This window comes from Danio aesculapii, chromosome 15 (assembly GCF_903798145.1).
Source record: "Danio aesculapii chromosome 15, fDanAes4.1, whole genome shotgun sequence".
In the NCBI taxonomy this organism is placed as follows: domain Eukaryota; kingdom Metazoa; phylum Chordata; class Actinopteri; order Cypriniformes; family Danionidae; genus Danio; species Danio aesculapii.
Window position 1 is genome coordinate 4,353,281 of NC_079449.1, and position 18,839 is coordinate 4,372,119.

At 34.7% G+C, this 18,839-nt stretch overlaps 1 protein-coding gene across 1 annotated transcript; it reads left to right on the forward strand.

Annotated features, from left to right (window-relative positions):
- The first annotated feature begins 13 nt into the window (after positions 1–13).
- Positions 14–17,963, forward strand: aasdhppt (aminoadipate-semialdehyde dehydrogenase-phosphopantetheinyl transferase). Its single transcript, XM_056474469.1, has 6 exons — positions 14–361; positions 2,061–2,280; positions 8,146–8,267; positions 10,297–10,458; positions 17,570–17,638; positions 17,705–17,963. The coding sequence occupies exons 1-6, from the start codon at positions 218–220 to the stop codon at positions 17,867–17,869; spliced, it is 882 nt and encodes a 293-aa protein (XP_056330444.1). The 5' UTR covers positions 14–217; the 3' UTR covers positions 17,870–17,963.
- The last annotated feature ends 876 nt before the right edge of the window (positions 17,964–18,839 follow it).

An 18,839-nucleotide genomic window follows, 5' to 3' on the forward strand; every position in this document is an offset into this window, starting at 1 on the left:
GGGCTCCTCTGTATGCGTGTGTGGTTTAAAAACACATGTGCAGCTGCTGGCGTAACCAGAGAAGCAAAACACATTATACTTACTGCATAAGACGACATAATGTTAATAATTAATAATAACGAGTACTTATTATCATAATCGCATATTATAATGTATTAACAGCTATTAGTCGCAGTGTTTTAGGAGTTTAGCAATAGTTGTCATTTAGAGTTGTGTGATGGAAGGGGTCCGGTGGGCGTTCCGCTGCGGTTCGTGGGTTCCGAGCCGTTCCGAGTGGACCCTCGCTGCCCGGTGTGTCCAGCAGGAGGAAAAACAGCGAATCGGACAATTCGTGTTCGCTAAAGATGCCAAATCCGCTATGGTGAGTACCGCAGACACTGGTGCTACTGTTAACGCCACCTTTGGCATTATGAATAAGACTAGTGATTATGAACTATTCTATAGCAAAGTATGCAGTAGCACTCATTAAACAAAGTGCTGTAAAAATGAGTTAAACTGGGATTTATATTCACATATTGGGACTTTCTCCTTAATAATATAGTTCAGGAAAAGTACTCTTTGCGAATAAAGTACTCTTTGCGAATTCTGATTATGGAAATCATAATATTAGCCAATGACTTCTCAAATATAACACTGTTCAGTTAAATTAAATAGTGCCAATGTTGTTTTGAAGTGATTTTTACGTGATTTTCCTACCGGATAAGTAGCTGTAAACAAACAATATAGGGAGCATGTCGAGTTGTCACTGAATGAATTTGCAAATACTTTACCTCACTATCTAAATACACTACCTGACAAAAGTCTTGTCGCCTATCCCAGTTTTAGGAACAACAAATAATAACTTAAATAATAACTAGTTGATCATTTGGTACCAGACGTGGCTTGTATGAAAGGCAAAGTGCTCTAGCTTACACTTATTTTACCAAAATAAAATATGATCATGCCTTGGTTCTTAATTAGGACAGTAAGGTCTGACTGTGCTTAGACAAAAGTCTTGTCACTGAACAGAAATAATGTCCAGTATAGAATATGTGGTCATGCTGCAGTGGAAACAGAATGAATATTGTGTCTGACTCCATCATGAGCTTGGAGGACTGCATCCATACATCTCTGCAATGACTCAAATCACTGATTAATAAAGTCATCTGGAATGGCAAAGAAAGCCTTCTTGCAGGACTCCCAGAGTTCACCAAGACTCTTTGGATTCATCTTCAATGCCTCCTCCATCATCTTACCCCAGACATGCTCAATAATGTTTATGTCTGGTGACTGGACTGGCCAATCCTGGAGCACCTTGACCTTCTGTACTTTCAGGTGCTTTGATGTGGAGGCTGAAGTATGAGAAGGAGCGCTATCCTGCTGAAGAATTTGCCCTCTCCTGTGGTTTGTAATGTAATGGGCAGCACAAATGTCTTGATACCTCAGGCTGTTGATGTTGCAGATGTCTCGCACGCCCCCATACTGAATGTAACCCCAAACCATAATTTTTCCTCCACCAAACTTGACTGATATCTGTGAGAATCTTGGGTCCATGCGGGTTCCAGTATGTCTTCTTCAGTATTTGTGATGATTGGGATGCAGATCAACAGATGATTCAGCAGAAAAATCCACTTTCTGACACTTTTACAAATCATCAACTAGAAGTCATGTTACTATTTGTTGCTCTTACAACTGGCATTGACGACAAGAATTGTCTGGTAGTGTACTACAATATAGAAAGCATAATACACTTTACTATCGTATGCTTCAAAAACACTACAAAAACCCATTATTTAGTATGAATTACTATAGTATTGTTTTCATGTGACACTAGAGAGCATTTGATTGGTCAGAAGATTTGATGAGAAACTGAAGTATGAGGTGACTGAATAAAACTGTTCATCCGATTGGGCTGATGGGAAACTACAAGCGTTTACATGTTTATATCATGTTTATATCTTCTAAACATGAATATTGTCACTGTTTTGGAGCACACTGGCTAATAGATATACTAAAAACAAACAATACTAACATCTTATTTAAATTTCACGGGATCTTTAAGTTGTGTTTATGTGCCTCAGGCTGGACGTCTGCTCATCAGAAAGCTGGTTTGTGAGAAGATGGGTTTTGCATGGGACGGGTTTCGACTGGAACGAACAGAACGGGGTAAACCGTACCTGCCACAGACCTCGTCTGCCCCTAGCTGGAGCTTCAACGTTTCCCATCAGGGAGATTACGCCATTCTGGCAGCAGAAGCAGGACGTCAGGTGGGCACAGATGTGATGAAGACCAGCAGACCAGGTGATTTACACTGCCTCTCATCCCCAGGATCATCTGTTAGATCACGTACAGGACAGTATTTTAATTAAGTTCTTCTGAAAGCACAAAAAAAACGGGCAGCATGATGGCTCAGTGGTTAGCACTGTAGCCTTACAGCAAAAAGGTCGCTGGTTCAAGTCCCGGCTGGACCAGGTGATTCTGTATGGAGTTTGCATGCGCTCCCTGTGTTTGTGTGGGTTTCCTCCGGATGCCCCGGTTTCCCCCACAGTCCAAACACATGCGCTATAAGGGAATAAGCTAAATTGGTCGTAGTCTATGTGTATGTATAGGTGTTTCCCAGTACTGGGTTGCAGCTGGAATAGTTGGCGTTTCATTCCGCTGTGGCGACCCCTGATGAATAAAGGGACTTGGCTGAAGAAAAATGAATGAATGAATAAAAGAAAAGAAAAAAAAGTGACTGCTTTCAGTAAATAAATAAATAAATAAATAAAATACTAATGATAATAATGGAATGTACCATGTTCCAGTGCTTATTAATTTCACAGTAATCATACTAATTATTAATTTCACAGCATTTACAATGCTTGCAAGTAAATTGCTGGTGTATTTTAAGGTTTCTTTATGCATTTAATTTTTACTGTAGTGCTTAGGGTTTAGGAAAAGTACATTCTGCAGATTGTGTTGGCGTATCACAGTTGCTGGAATATTTGTATTTAATTTATAAATATATATTTTTCAATTTAATATTTTACTTGGACATCATGGCTTGTTTTTGTTGTTGCTATACCATCCCATTTATGTTGGTATGTAACCACCAGTTTATGAAAAAAAAAATTTATATTGTACTGTAAAAATAAAATAAACAAATAAATGAATAAAAGAAAAAGTTCATTACAAATAAAATGCATTATTATTATTATTATTATTATTATCATCATCATCATATTTTCATTATCATTGCAAATAAAATGCATTATTATTATTATTATTATTATTATTATTATTATTATTATTATTATCATCATCATCATCATATTTTCATTATCATTGGAAATAAAATGCATTATTATTATTATTATTATTATTATCATCATCCTATTTCATTATCATTGCAAATAAAATGCATTATTATTATTATTATTATTATTATTATCATCATCCTATTTTCATTATCATTGCAAATAAAATGCATTATTATTATTATTATTATTATCATCATCATCATATTTTCATTATCATTGCAAATAAAATGCATTATTATTATTATTATTATTATTATTATTATTATTATCATCATCATCATCATATTTTCATTATCATTGCAAATAAAATGCATTATTATTATTATTATTATTATCATCATCCTATTTTCATTATCATTGCAAATAAAATGCATTATTATTATTATTATTATTATCATCATCATCATATTTTCATTATCATTGCAAATAAAATGCATTATTATTATTATTATTATTATTATTATTATTATTATTATTATTATTATCATCATCCTATTTTCATTATCATTGCAAATAAAATGCATTATTATTATTATTATTATTATCATCATCATATTTTCATTATCATTACAAATAAAATGCATTATTATTATAATTATTATTGTTATTATTATCATCATCATCATCCTATTTTCATTATCATTGCAAATAAAATGCATTATTATTATTATTATCATTATTATTATTATTATTATTATTATCATCATCATCATCCTATTTTCATTATTATTGCAAATAAAATGCATTACTATTATTATTATTATTATTATCATCATCATCCTATTTTCATTATCATTGCAAATAAAATGCATTATTATTATTATTATCATCATCATCCTATTTGCATTATCATTGCAAATAAAATGCATTATTATTATTATTATTATTATTATTATTATTATCATCATCATCCTATTTGCATTATCATTGCAAATAAAATGCATTATTATTATTATTATCATATTTTCATTATCATTGCAAATAAAAAGTTGCAACTAACAAATAAATGTATAGTTGACTATATTTTCTCACCTTCAAGTGATTCCAAACCTTCATGAGGTTGTTTCCTTTTTCTGTTAAACACAAAAGAAGATATTTTGAAGAATGTTTGTTAGCCAGTAATCATTGAGATCCACATTAGGAAAAGAGAAATATTTTTAAGGTTATTGCCATGTCAACATCAATGGCAAAATCAAATTACATTTTCAAACATTTTATATATAACACATATAATAATACATAAGATAATGCATAGATTAATAGCAATAAACAACCACAATATATATGTACAATCTAAACAATATATACAATCTACATGTACAATGTAGAACAGTTTAAGATTTACTTAAGATTTAGTAATTAAAAGAATCATTTTTAAAGTTGACTCCTTTAAAGTCGCTCGAGAAAAAACATTGTCTTGTAGCAATACAATTACTATAAGTATGCGTTTTACTTTAGGATGTTATTACAAAACTGGCATTTTGGTGCAACTTCTCCTTTAAGTAAATGTCCACCAGTGAGTCTAATGTGTCAAAGCTTGTATAAATAACCTCATGTCTTGAGTTAAAAGAATAATTGTATTATAATCCTATTAGTATTTGAGCGTAGATCCCATTCTACTTGACATTCACTATAGTAGAAAATGCAAATACTATGTAAGTCAATGGCTATCACTTTCCAACAGTCTTCAGTATGTCTTTATTTGTGCGTAACAGAAAAAAAGCAATGTTATGACATGAAAGATGAGGAAAGGATGAAATTTTTAATTTTCGGGTGAACTGCCCCTTTAAGAAGCCAGTCTTTTACAATACGCAATGCGGATTCATCAATGGCCACCAGATGTCGCTCTAATACTGTGCTTGGTAAATTCATCATATCTGGCTCTGCTGTGCGATATAAACCTGCATTAGCTTATAGAAATCATGTTTATGTGAAGAATGCGATGTCCTTTTTAACCTTGTTTTTTTAATGATAATGTTTTAACATGAATGCTGCTGTAGTATATTATAGTAAAACATAAAATTCCCTCTTTAGGCAAATAACAGTTTTACTGAACTAAATGATAAAAACAACAACAAACATAATCATGACGTCACAGCTATGTGCTCATTAACATATCCCCGCCCACAATCACACATATCCACTGTCTGATTCATGTTCTAAAGGGATAGTTCAGCCAAAAATTTAAGTTTCTTCTGTTGAACACAAATGAAGATATGCTCAGATATACGCCATCGACTTCAATAGTGGAAATGTTCAGAACTATTTTAGTGTAAGTAAATGGTGAGGAAATGTTCTTTTTTGAGGTGAACTGTCTCTTTAAATCCTGCATTTACTTTAATGAAGTAAAGGAATAGGTTGTTTGCAATCACGTGGTTCTGGTGACTCGCGAAATTCAGATGGAGGCCAGGAATTGACAAAAATGAATGGGAGACGTAGAGGGAAGTCTATATTTTTGCATATTTCAAAAGGAGATATACAGTTGAAGTCAGAATTATTAGCCCCCCTTTTTTTCCCTTTTTAAATATTTCCCAAACGATGTTTAACAGAGCAAGGAAATTTTCACAGTATGTCTGATAATATTTTTTCTTCTGGAGAAAGTCTGATTTGTTTTATTTCGGCTAGAATAAAAGCAGTTTTTAATTAAAAAAATAATAATAATTTAGGTCAATATTATTAGCCCTTTAAGCTAATTTTTTTTCGATAGTCTACAGAACAAACCATCATTATACAATAACTTGCCTAATTACCCTGTCCTGCCTAGTTAACCTAATTAAGCTAGTTAAGCCTTTAAATGTCACTTTAAGCTGTATAAAAGTGTCTTGAATATATCTAGTCAAATATTATTTACTGTCATCATGGCAAAGATAAAAGAAATCAGTTATTAGAAATGAGTTATTAAAACTATTATGTTTAGAAATGTGTTAAAGAAAATCTGCTCTCCGTTAAACAGAAATTGGGGAAAAAATAAACAGGGGGGCTAATAATTCTGACTTCAACTGTAAATAGAAAATAACCACATATGTTGGGCCATGATCCTTATACCATGAAGTTTTCTATTGAACTAATATATATTTGCCTGACATCGAGGCAGTAGATACTGTATAAGCAAATACGTTACATGAAAAAAATACTATAGTGTTTGGAAACATACTATAGATAATTTAATTAAACTGTCGTAGTAATTATATTGTCGCTGGGGTACAACACAACTGTAGTAATAAACTAATTATTCAATAGGCTTCAGTTTTCTACACTATAATCTCAATGCACCACAGTTTACACTGTTACAGTATTTATTACAGTTTATCAGTTTACTATACTACAGTATTCGGTAGCATTCATTAACAAAGAGTTATACACTTGTAAAAACATGTTTATGGTAAATTACTATAGTAATTTTCCCCATGCGGATATCTTCCAGATAAACGTATATATAACAGATAAATATGTATATGTATATATAACAGATAAACGTATAGTCTACATCAGTGGTTCCCAACCTTTTTTTGCCTGAGACCCCCTTGTTCCCCAGAAAATATTGTAAGGCCCCCCCTCCACATTTAATGATATTATCGCTCATGAAAAATGTCTGTTTATTACTATATCTAGAAATGTTTATGCACAAATAATAGCCTACTGTTTCCCAGAGATGGGTTGCAGCTTGAAGGGCATCCGCTGCATAAAACATGTGCTGGATAAGTTGGTGGTTCATTCCGCTGTGGTGACCCCGGATTAATAAAGGGACTAAGCCGAAAAGAAAATGAATAAATGAATGAATAATAGCCTAATGTTAAATATAAAAGCAAAACATCAGTAGGCCATTTGTAACTGAAAAATGTAAGACTTTGGCCTTTAAATTGGCCCTATTTGAAATTCAATAACAAAAATATCACTATTCACAATGATGTATAAGGCAAAAAATAATATAGGCTATTACAATTCAATACTTGCGCTTTATTTGTTATGCTCTATCAACTAGTGTGAGGATTGCCGCGAGGCGAATCAGTGACTTTTTGTGGAGGATGGATTACAAATTTTTCCACTTTTGGTGGTGGGGGGGTGTTTCATAGGTTTCATATGCAACCATCAACCTGTTTTCTCAGAGGATCACAAACTGACTGACTGCAACTCTCGCATGGTCGCCCACTGAAGCTAAGCAGGCTTAGGTCAGTACCTGGATGGGAGACCACATGGGAAAAGCTAGGATGCTGTCGGAAGTGGTGTTAGTGAGGCCAGCAGGGGGCGCTCAGCATACTGTCTGTGTGGGTCCTAATGCCCCAGTATAGTGAACAGGACTCTATACTGCTCAGTAAGCGCTGTCGTTCAGATGAGATGTTCAACTGAGGTCCTGACTCTCTGTGGTCGTTAAAAATCCCAGGATGTCCTTCGAAAAGAGTAGGGGATTAACCCTGGCATCCAAATTTGTCCACTGGACCCTGTCCATCATGGCCTCCTAACCATCCTCATATCATAATTGGCTTTATCACTCAATCTCCTCTCCACCCATCAGCTGGTGTGTGGTCGCAATATGGCTGCATATATAACCCCCCCACCCCCCACAATGTGTAAAGCGCTTTGAACGACCAGAAAAGTGCAGTATAAATGTAAGGAATTATTATTATTATTATTATTATTATTATTAGTTTAATTCATGACTTAAAATGGGAGACGCTCTATGGGAAAAGTGAGCCATGTAAAATTCTGAATTAACAAGACGTTAGATCAGAGAAAGAGCTGAAAATGAGCACAGAAACTACATCTTTAGTGCAGAATTTAACACTAACACAGAGCATTTGGATGTTTTATGTGTCTGTTTATGTGTATGTGTGTGTGTGTGTGTGTGTGTGTGTGTGTGTGTCAGGCAGCAGCTCCGTGCAGGAGTTTTTCCGTATCATGAATCGTCAGTTTACAGAGATGGAGTGGACGAACATCCGGATGGCGGGATCAGACTGGGACCAACTGCACATGTTTTATAGACACTGGGTAACTATAGCAACCACCGCTTACTGTAGCATCATCATCACCTCCAGGCAACAACACACACACACACACACACACACACACACACACACACACACACACACACATCTATAAGCATATCGCAGCGGGAGAGAAATTGTGTTGGATGAAACTGTTCCAATTCTGATCCTTGTTTCCATGGCGATGTGATCTCATCACTTCGGCATGACTCAGTTATGCCAGTCTGTGGTCATTTGAGGACTCAAACACAGACACACACACACACTGTACTGGCATCAATAAAATGCGCTGTAGGTGAGAATGTGGTCAATAACCATTACAAGCACTCATACGCTTACATGGCTTTCCAAATCCAACCATACAAAAAGGGGTTATACATGTTTTAGATTTTTGGTTTAAAAAAAAACATTATTTGACTTATTCAGGAATCATTTTACTGTCCACAGAATTATCTACTGTTGCTAAATACTTTATATCATTTTGATTATGGGATGAGATTGTTTTGACAGGTATTTTAAAAAGAAATCATTCAAAACTAGATGATGTAAAGTGATGAAATACGCCTCTAGTGTGGAATCAGTATTACACTGATTTCACTGAAGTTACCAGGGTGTTTTGGCTTGACATGAAGCATGTTGGATATACAGTGTCATGTAAGAAATTGTTACTTTGATCATTTAAATCTTAATAAATCTTTTTATTTGAGAATATTTATATTTGGATAAAATACATGTTTATCATACAAATTAAATATGCACATTTAAAGATGGATGCAACAAAAAGAATGATGGATGAAATCTAAAGAACAAAAAGAAAGAATAAAAGGAACAAAGGATAGATGGATGGATGGAACAAAAGAAAGAATGGTGGATGGATGGATGGAACAAAAATAATAATGATGATGGATGAAACAAAAAAATGACAGATAGATGGAAAGATGGAATTTAAAGAACAAAAAGAAAGGTGAAAAGAACAAAGGATGGATGGAACAAAAAGAAGGATGTAACAAAATGATTGATGGATGGAACGATGGAATCTAAAGAACAAAAAGGCGAAAGGAACAAAGGATTGATGGAACAAAAGAATGATGGATGGATGTATGTAACAAAAAATGATGGATGGAATCTAAAGAATAAAAAAAGGAACAAAGGATGGATGTAACAAAAAGAAGAAAGAATGATGGATGGAACAAAAAGAATAATGGATGGATGGAACAGAATGACGGATGGATGGAATCTAAAGAACAAAAAGAAAGGTGAAAGGAACAAAGGATGGATGGTGTAATGAAGTTTATGGCCCTTTAGCCGCCGGGAAGGAGGAGGCGGAGAACCGACAAAGTTTTAACATATTTATTAATAAAACTAAAAACAAAGGTAAAACAATCAGATGGATGGATGGTATTATGAATTTGTTATAAATGTAACAAAAATAATGATGGATTGATGTAACAGAATGACAGCTGGATGAAGGGATGTAACAAAAAGAATGATGGATGGAATCTAAAGAAAAAAAGAAAGGAACAAAGGATAGAACAAAAAGAATGATGATGGATGGAACAAAAAAATGATGGATGGAATCTAAAAAACAAAAAGAAAGGAACAAAGGATAGAATGATGATTGATGGATGGAACAAAAAGAATGATGGTTAGATAAATGGATGGATAAAAGGAACAAAAGAAAAAATGAAGGATTGATGTAATAAAAGAAAGAATGATAGATTAATATGATAAATGGATGAAAAGAATCTACAGAACAAACAAAAAGGAGAAAGGAAGAAAGGATGGCTGAATGCTAATAAATTGTCATTTCTTTAAATTAGAATTTGTGATATTTTTATAATTATAAACTAGTACTAAATTAATTGTTTACTGTTGCAAAATTTACCACAACACAATATTTGCTCAGTACATCTAGATGAACATCATTTTGTACAGAGTCTGTCCTACATGCTACAGGAAAGAGTGGTTTTGTGCTATACTGTAAGGTAATTACTTTAGAAGCCTCTGATTGGTCAATTTGTCTGTTCATCAAGGCATTAAAGGAGAGCTTCATTAAAGCGATTGGCACAGGATTGGGCTTTGATCTGCAGAGGGCGGAGTTTCACATCTCACCCAATCAGATGAGAGAGGGGCAGGTGTACCGGCAGACACGCATGTACCTGGACAATGAAGAAGAGGAGGACTGGACATTTGAGGTGTGTATGTGGTCACAATCAATGCTGGGGTAACGCACTACAAGTAAAGCTACGGTCACACTGGGCTTTGTGTGTGCGAAATTCTGTCTTGCGGCGCTGCGAAAAGGGGCGGGATTAAACAAGATGATTAGACATTAAATATCAAATAGGGACATCGCAGGTCAGAGTTCACCAAGCTTGAACTTTGCACCGCAGCGAGCTGCGAAACTTAACGCATGACCTTACTTTTCCTGTCTGATGCATTCGAGTGCGTATGAATGGAAGTCTATGGGAGGAAAAGCCCAGTGTGACCGCAGCTTGACACGAGTTACGTAATAATATTACTTTTCTAAGTAACAACTAAAGTAACACATTACTTTAAAGTAATGATATTTGAGTTACTTTTTAATTTAAATGTATTAGCTTTTAAAATAAAAAAAACTCATAAATTAAAATTAGTCACGTTGAATAAGGAAAAGTAGTAACGCAAAAGTAACTCAAGTAATGTAATGCATTACTTATCGTAAAAAGTAACTAAGGGAGCTTTCACACCTGTAGATCGATTGTTTTGTTCCAAAACAGGGATTAAAATTGGCACAATAAGGGATGTCCCGGTCAGGTTTTTTTGCCCTCGAGTCAGAGTCATTTGATTTTGAATATCTACCGATAACGAAACCCAATTCGATACTTCTGTAATGCATAAAAATAATAAAGAAGATCGAAAAAACGGATCCAGGATGTTCATTTTTATTTAATTCACCTTATTTTAACATTCGACATCTCTGTTAACAAACACAGCACTTCTGTGAGGTAGCTTGGACAATCAAGTAATATATAACAAATTCTTCACATTTAGACTTTAGTGCAACAGTAGATCTAAAAAAATAAAAAGATAATCGAATATAAAACAAACAGCACCTCAACTTAAAATACCCGGCAGGCAATTCCAAGTTTAGATATCTCAAAGTTTGCAATGTCAATGTTGTCATCATCAACTTTATAACACCTCCAGATCGCAGACATATTCGCGCTTTCCACTGCAGGCTGCTTCCGTGTTCTCTTGAATTTGGTTACAACACCCGCGGATATAACGGAGATCAGCGGGTTTTATGCGTTCCGCAATATGCAATGTCAAGAGGGTGACTCCATAATAAGGTAAACTGCACACACTTTATAATGTAATGCATGGACGCGTCTCACAGCGCAAAGCATAACTAAACCTTTAAATGTCCACGCTTGATCAGTCATCGTTTAAAGCGTTATCGACAATCTATAGATTATCAAGTATTTGTTAGCATCCCTAAATACAATATATTAAAGGATATTTCACCCTAAATTCACCATACTCACCATTAAAAGGACAGTTCATCCAAAACTGAAAATTCTGTCACCATTAACTCACCTTTTACTTGCTCCAAACCTGTTTTATTTTCTGATGTTGAACAATAATATCCAATAACTTGTAGGTATTGTCTGTGGTTGTTGAAAACTTGAACAGTAAATGCTGAGTTAAGATTGTTCTTTTGCTTATTATTTTATTTAGATTGTCAGACAGCTAAGACATCTCTGTAAGGGATTGGCATGCTGAAAATCCTATAAAATTGATAGATATGAATATTTGACATTCATCGTGATAATTATCGATATCGACCGATATAAAAAAAATTTATCATGATCATTTTTTTGCCATATCGCCCAGCTCTATAATATATATTAATGACTTACTAACGAGTCATTCGTTCAGTAAACTCATGTTAATGGCAGTTTATGAATCATTTTATGAATGCCAGAGTTAAGGATTGAAACTTGGATCTAGTGGATGAGGCTGAAGATGTGGGTTATGTGTGTGAGTCTCTGTTTGTTTATGTTTGTGTGTTTATTTGTTCATGTGTGTTTTTCTTTGTGTGTGTTTTTGTTTGTTTGTTTTTATGTATGTGTGTATGAGTTTGTGTGTGTGTGTGTGTGTGTGGTGTGTGTGAGTTTTTTGTTTGCTTGTGTTCATTTATTGGTTTGTGTGCGTTTAGGTTTGTGTGCGAGTTTGTGTATATTTGTGTTTTGTTTGTGTGTGTTTTTGTTTGTTTGTGTGTGTGGTGTGTGTGAGTTTTTTGTTTGCTTGAGTTCATTTATTTGTTTGTGTGTGAGTTTGTGTATATTTGTGTTTTGTTTGTGTGTGTTTTTTTGTGTATATGTGTGTATGTGTGGTGTGTGAGTTTTTTGTTTGCTTGTGTTCATTTATTTGTTTGTGTGTGTTTAGGTTTGTGTGTGAGTTTGTGTATATTTGTGTTTTGTTTGTGTGTGTGTGTGTGTGTGTGTGTGTGTGTGTGAGTTTTTAGTTTGCTTGTGTTCATTTATTATTTGTGTGTGTTTAGGTTTGTGTATATGTGTGTGTGTGGTGTGTGAGTTTTTTGTTTGCTTGTGTTCATTTATTTGTTTGTGTGTGTTTATGTTTGTGTGTGAGTTTGTGTATATTTGTGTTTTGTTTGTGTGTGTGTGTGTGTGTGTGTGTGTGTGAGTTTTTAGTTTGCTTGTGTTCATTTATTTATTTGTGTGTGTTTAGGTTTGTGTATATGTGTGTGTGTGGTGTGTGAGTTTTTTGTTTGCTTGTGTTCATTTATTTGTTTGTGTGTGTTTATGTTTGTGTGTGAGTTTGTGTATATTTGTGTTTTGTTTGTGTGTGTGAGTTTTTTGTTTGCTTGTGTTTATTTATTTGTTTGTGTGTGTTTCTGTTTGTGTGTGAGTTTGTGTATATTTTTGTTTTGTATGTGTGTGTTTGTTTGTGTGTGTGGTGTGTGAGTTTTTTGTTTGCTTGTGTTCATTTAATTGTTTGTGTGTGTTTAGGTTTGTGTGTGAGTTTGTGTATATTTGTGTTTTGTTTGTGTGTGTGTGTGTGTGTGTGTGTGTGTGTGTGTGTGTGTGAGTTTTTAGTTTGCTTGTGTTCATTTATTTATTTGTGTGTGTTTAGGTTTGTGTATATGTGTGTGTGTGGTGTGTGAGTTTTTTGTTTGCTTGTGTTCATTTATTTGTTTGTGTGTGTTTATGTTTGTGTGTGAGTTTGTGTATATTTGTGTTTTGTTTGTGTGTGTGTGTGTGTGTGTGTGTGTGTGTGTGTGTGTGTGTGTGTGTGTGTGTGTGTGAGTTTTTAGTTTGCTTGTGTTCATTTATTTATTTGTGTGTGTTTAGGTTTGTGTATATGTGTGTGTGGTGTGTGAGTTTTTTGTTTGCTTGTGTTCATTTATTTGTTTGTGTGTGATTATGTTTGTGTGTGAGTTTGTGTATATTTGTGTTTTGTTGTGTGTGTGTTTTTGTTTGTGTGTGTGTGTATATTTTTATTTGTTTGTGTGTGTTTCATTGTTTGTGTGTGAGTTTGTATATTTGTGTTTTGTTTGTGTGTGTTTTTGTTTGTGTGTGTGGTGTGTGTGAGTTTTTTGTTTGCTTGTGTTCATTTATTTGTTTGTGTGTGTTTATGTTTGTGTGTGAGTTTGTATATTTGTGTTTTGTTTGTGTGTGTTTTTGTTTGTGTGTGTGGTGTGAGTTTTTTGTTTGCTTGTGTTCATTTATTTGTTTGTGTGTGTTTCTGTTTGTGTGTGAGTTTGTATATTTGTGTTTTGTTTGTGTGTGTTTTTGTTTGTGTGTGTGGTGTGAGAGTTTTTGTTTGCTTGTGTTCATTTATTTGTTTGTGTGCGAGTTTGTATATTTGTGTTTTGTTTGTGTGTGTTTTTGTTTGTGTGTGTGGTGTGAGAGTCTTTTGTTTGCTTGTGTTCATTTATTTGTTTGTGTGTGTTTCTGTTTGTGTGTGAGTTTGTGTATATTTTTGTTTTGTATGTGTGTGTTTTTGTTTGTGTGTGTGGTGTGTGTGAGTTTTTTGTTTGCTTGTGTTCATTTGTTTGTGTGTGTTTATGTTTGTGTGTGAGTTTGTATATTTGTGTTTTGTTTGTGTGTGTTTTTGTTTGTGTGTGTGGTGTGAGAGTTTTTTGTTTGCTTGTGTTCATTTATTTGTTTGTGTGTGTTTCTGTTTGTGTGTGAGTTTGTGTATATTTTTGTTTTGTATGTGTGTGTTTTTGTTTGTTTGTTCATATGTATAGGAGTTTGTGTGTGTGTGTGGTGTGTGAGTTTTGTTTGCTTGTAGGGTGTTTGTGGGGGGGGGATTGTGTTTCTGTTTGTTTGTGGTGTGATGTGTGTGTTTCTTAGTGCGAGTTTAGCTTTTGTGTGTACAAGTTCACATTTGTGGTGTGTTGTTTGTTACTTTGTGTGTGTTAATGCAGGGGAATGCATGTTTGTGGTGTGTGTGTGTGCGTGTGCGAGTTTGTGCAGGGAAGGTGTCTGCGTGGGGTGTTTGTAAGTATTAGTTAGTCTATGTGTGTATGTTAGAGAGTAGAACACACACACACATTGTGTAAGTGTGAGCATTTCTGAGGTGTGTGATTAAGTTTGCTTGTGCACATGCGTTTGTGTGAGAGATTGTGAGGTGTGTGTGTGAGAGAGAGAGTTTGTGTGCACTTATAAGGTGTTTGTTTGTGCACATGCATTTATGTGTGTGTGTGTGTTTCTCATGGCCTGTGTGTGTGTGTTCCTGCAGTGCTGGTTGATCTCTCAGTGTTTGTCAGAGCATGTGAACGAGAATTCTCACTTCCTCGATAGAGCTGCGTTTCTCCAGCGCTTCATTCTGCACGTATATGGGTCAAAGAGCAGACGCCACACTTTACTGCCTGAAACTAATTACATTTACACAAGTGACTTTATATACTTAGAACAATAAATTCAGGCCTGCTTTTAGGTTTCAAATACATTTTGCAAAACCGCAACATCAAATTAGGAGTCAAATGTTCCATCATCATTCAGCATAACAGACATTCATTCATTCATTTTCCCTTAGCTTAGTCTCTTATTTATCAGGGGCCACCACAGCAAAATGAACTGCCAACTTATCCAGCATATGTTGTATCCTTCAAATTATGCAAATGAAGAGCGACTTTGAGCGACAGCCAATAGGAGCACCAGTAGAGCTCACGTGATCCTCTCTATGCTCGCTCAGTGGGCAGTTGTATTCGTGCTGTATATACCTACACAGACCTGCTTTGCAGCTAGTCGCCACCCAAAGCGACAGGCAGCTACAAAGTCGCTGCTTGTGGGAATATAGAAATTAAACGAACACATTCTTATATACCGAACAAAAATAAATAAGTAAAAGCTTTATTAAACACTTATTATTGTTCTAATTCTTTAAATTATAATACAATTTAGTGGCACCAAAAAAAGCACAGAACAGCTGAAATTCAAGTCTGCATGAACCAGAAGTTGCAACAGACTTTTTCTTTTCAGTATGATGATGTATTTCCAACTGATAGTGAATATTAAATAGGGGGCAGGGTTTTAGTTTTGCCCTGTTCCTCTTATCTTTCACTTACAGCAAACTAAAGGTCGAAGTGGCGTGGCTAAGCATATTGCACCCAATCAGAGAAACACTGCATTCCAGAGCAAAAGTAATTAGTTAGATTGATTACCAATACAATTTAAAATGAACCATCGGGCCTATTACACAACGTGTAGACTCTCAAAAATATATCCTGATATTGAATATATCCTACTGTGGAAACAGCTATTTTTGACATGCCTGAACATAAAACATCATTGACAAATAAAAAGCTTACTAGCGAGACCTATACTACTTGAATGGAAATCGGCAGCCCCATCTAAAGCTTTCTATGTGTATGTGCGATCTGGTTTTGTATTTCAAATGAGAGAAAATTCAATATTTAATGAAGGGATCACATACTCTAAAACAAATTAAGACTTTCTCCTTTAACTGATCTATATAAAGAAATTTGTGTGAACAGGTTTAAATGTCATCACTAATATTGTTTGACTTTAAGAGCACAGTAAACATGTCAGATTATTCATTTCTGTCATCATGTAGGTATTAATTTATTTGAATTATGTTTTCAATTGGTTTACAGCTGCATTGTCTATACAGTACTGTAAAAGGTTTTTCTCTTTGTTATAATTTTATTTGAATTTGACCTGTTTGTTTATTTATTTCGGCGGCGAGCTATTATGAAAAAATACAACCTTAATTGTACAAACCATTTTGGGATTTCCGCCTGGATTTTGCCTACCCAAATTTAAAAGCTTCCCAAATCCACATGCAGAGGTGTAAATGCAAAAATTTGGTTTCATTTTAAAGAAAACCCTTTGAATTTTCATAAAACACCATTGAAAGTGTTTAAAATAACTGTATATTTTGTCTGTGTTATAACAAACACCTACAAAAAGAGGCACTTTTTTTTTATAAACTCAAATTTGAAAGTGTATCTTTTAGGTTCTGTGTGGTCTAGCTTGCTGTAATTAATTTTGGTGGTTCCTGCACATGTCTGTAATCATAGGAAAAAAGAAAAATGTCTCTACCATAATCTATGCTGAAGTTATTGTATTCCAACTGATGAGAGGTCAGGGACCGGCCATTGTTTTCATATTTCACTATTCGTTTGTTTGATCAAACATAATTCACTGTGTTTGGACCACGTCAGACATATAAAAGGATTACTTATGCACATCACCTCAAAAACAGGAGAAATGGCCCTGAAGCGCACAGCATAAGGTAAGAGATGACAGCTGTCTGTGCTATCTGGGGCTGCTTATTGATCATAAATGTATTGTTTTCACTTCTGCGCCATGGAAACACCGCGATTCATTCGACAACTGTTTGATATGAGAATATAATTCAGTAAAAAGAATGCGAGAACTGTATGAGCACCAGCAAGAGCTTTCATTTCAGCTATAACTTGTACATGTGTCATATATGAACCATATGAAAAACATGAAAATGAACCAATGTTCAATACCCAGCTCGGGTATCCAAAATACTGTGTATTTAAGTGTGAATAACTTTTGTACAGTAGAGTAAAAACCAAATTGATGTATAAAATATAGATTCTACACTTTCAAACGAAACCACTTAAGGGGGTCTGGTGCAATGCTAGCCCGTTAAATCTTAAAGCGAAAGTCGATGGCGTCACGGACCCGCAGAGTTGAACTGGTTAAGACTCCCGATGTGTGCTAGCATAAACAAAAAAGCTAATTATGATATTGTGTGGAATTATTTTAAACCAGATTTACTCTATTTTTTTTTTTCCAGGAGAGTTTATTGGACAAAGATCATCATGTCGCTGTGGCACTGGGAAAACCAGATATCAGCATGTCTCAGGTAAAATGTTATGATTTTACAGAATTTAACACCTCAACACTGTTCACATCATATCATGTGTTATAGGAGGATGGTGGAAGTTCTCGTGAGGCTCCGCCTCCTGCATTTACAGTATTGAGTTTCGGTGATCTGGTGTCACAAGCCACGCCCCTACTAGATGAAGACCCCGCCTACTGGGAGGAGTTTCAGAGGAAAAAGGAAGCACCTTCAAGGCAAAGTGAACAGCAATGACTCTTGGATGCAAAATTGTAAATAATTACTTTTCTTTTGTGGCCATTTATATTCTGTGCTCTCGTTTGAATAATAAAGTGTACATTTTGTATCATATGCAGTATACTATTTATTTATTTATTATTTATAGTCAAAAACACAGATAGGATCCATTTTAAAATGTATATACTGTATATTTTTTCCTATTTAGTTTTAATATTAAACAACTCAAAAATTACAGCTTTAATTATTGAACAGCTTTAAAATGAAGATGTGGATTATAAAATATTATGCACTAAATTTATAATGCAAGGATAATCATGCTTCTTAATTTATGTGATTAATATATTTCCAAATTAGATTTCATGATCATTCATATTATTTCCACATTTAAAAGTAGAAATATAGCATTTAAAAAATATATATATTATTTACAATTATATTTGCAATTACTAATTTTAAATATACACTCACTGGCCACTTTATTAGGTACACCTTACTACTACCGGGTTGGACCCCCTTTTGCCTTCTGAACTGCCTTATTCCTTCATGGCATACTGTAGATTCAACAAGATACTGGAAATATTCCTCAGAGATTTTCTCCATATTGACATGATAGCATCACACAGTTGCTGCAGATTTGTCGGCTACACATCCATGATGTGAATCCCGTTCCAGCCACATCCCAAAGGTGCTCTATTGGATTGAGCTCTGGTGACTGTGGAGCCCATTTGAGTAAAGTGAACTCATTGTCATGCTCAAGAAACCATGTCTGAGATGATTCTCTCTTCATGACATGGCGAAGCTATCCTGCTGGAAGTAGCCATCAGAACATGGGTACACTGTGGTCATAAAGGGATGGACATGGTCAGCAACAATACTCAGATAGGCTGTGGCGTTGACGCGATGCTCAATTGGTGCTAATGAGCCCAAAGTGTGGCAAGGAAATATCGCCCACACCATTACACCACCAGCCTAAACCGTTGATACA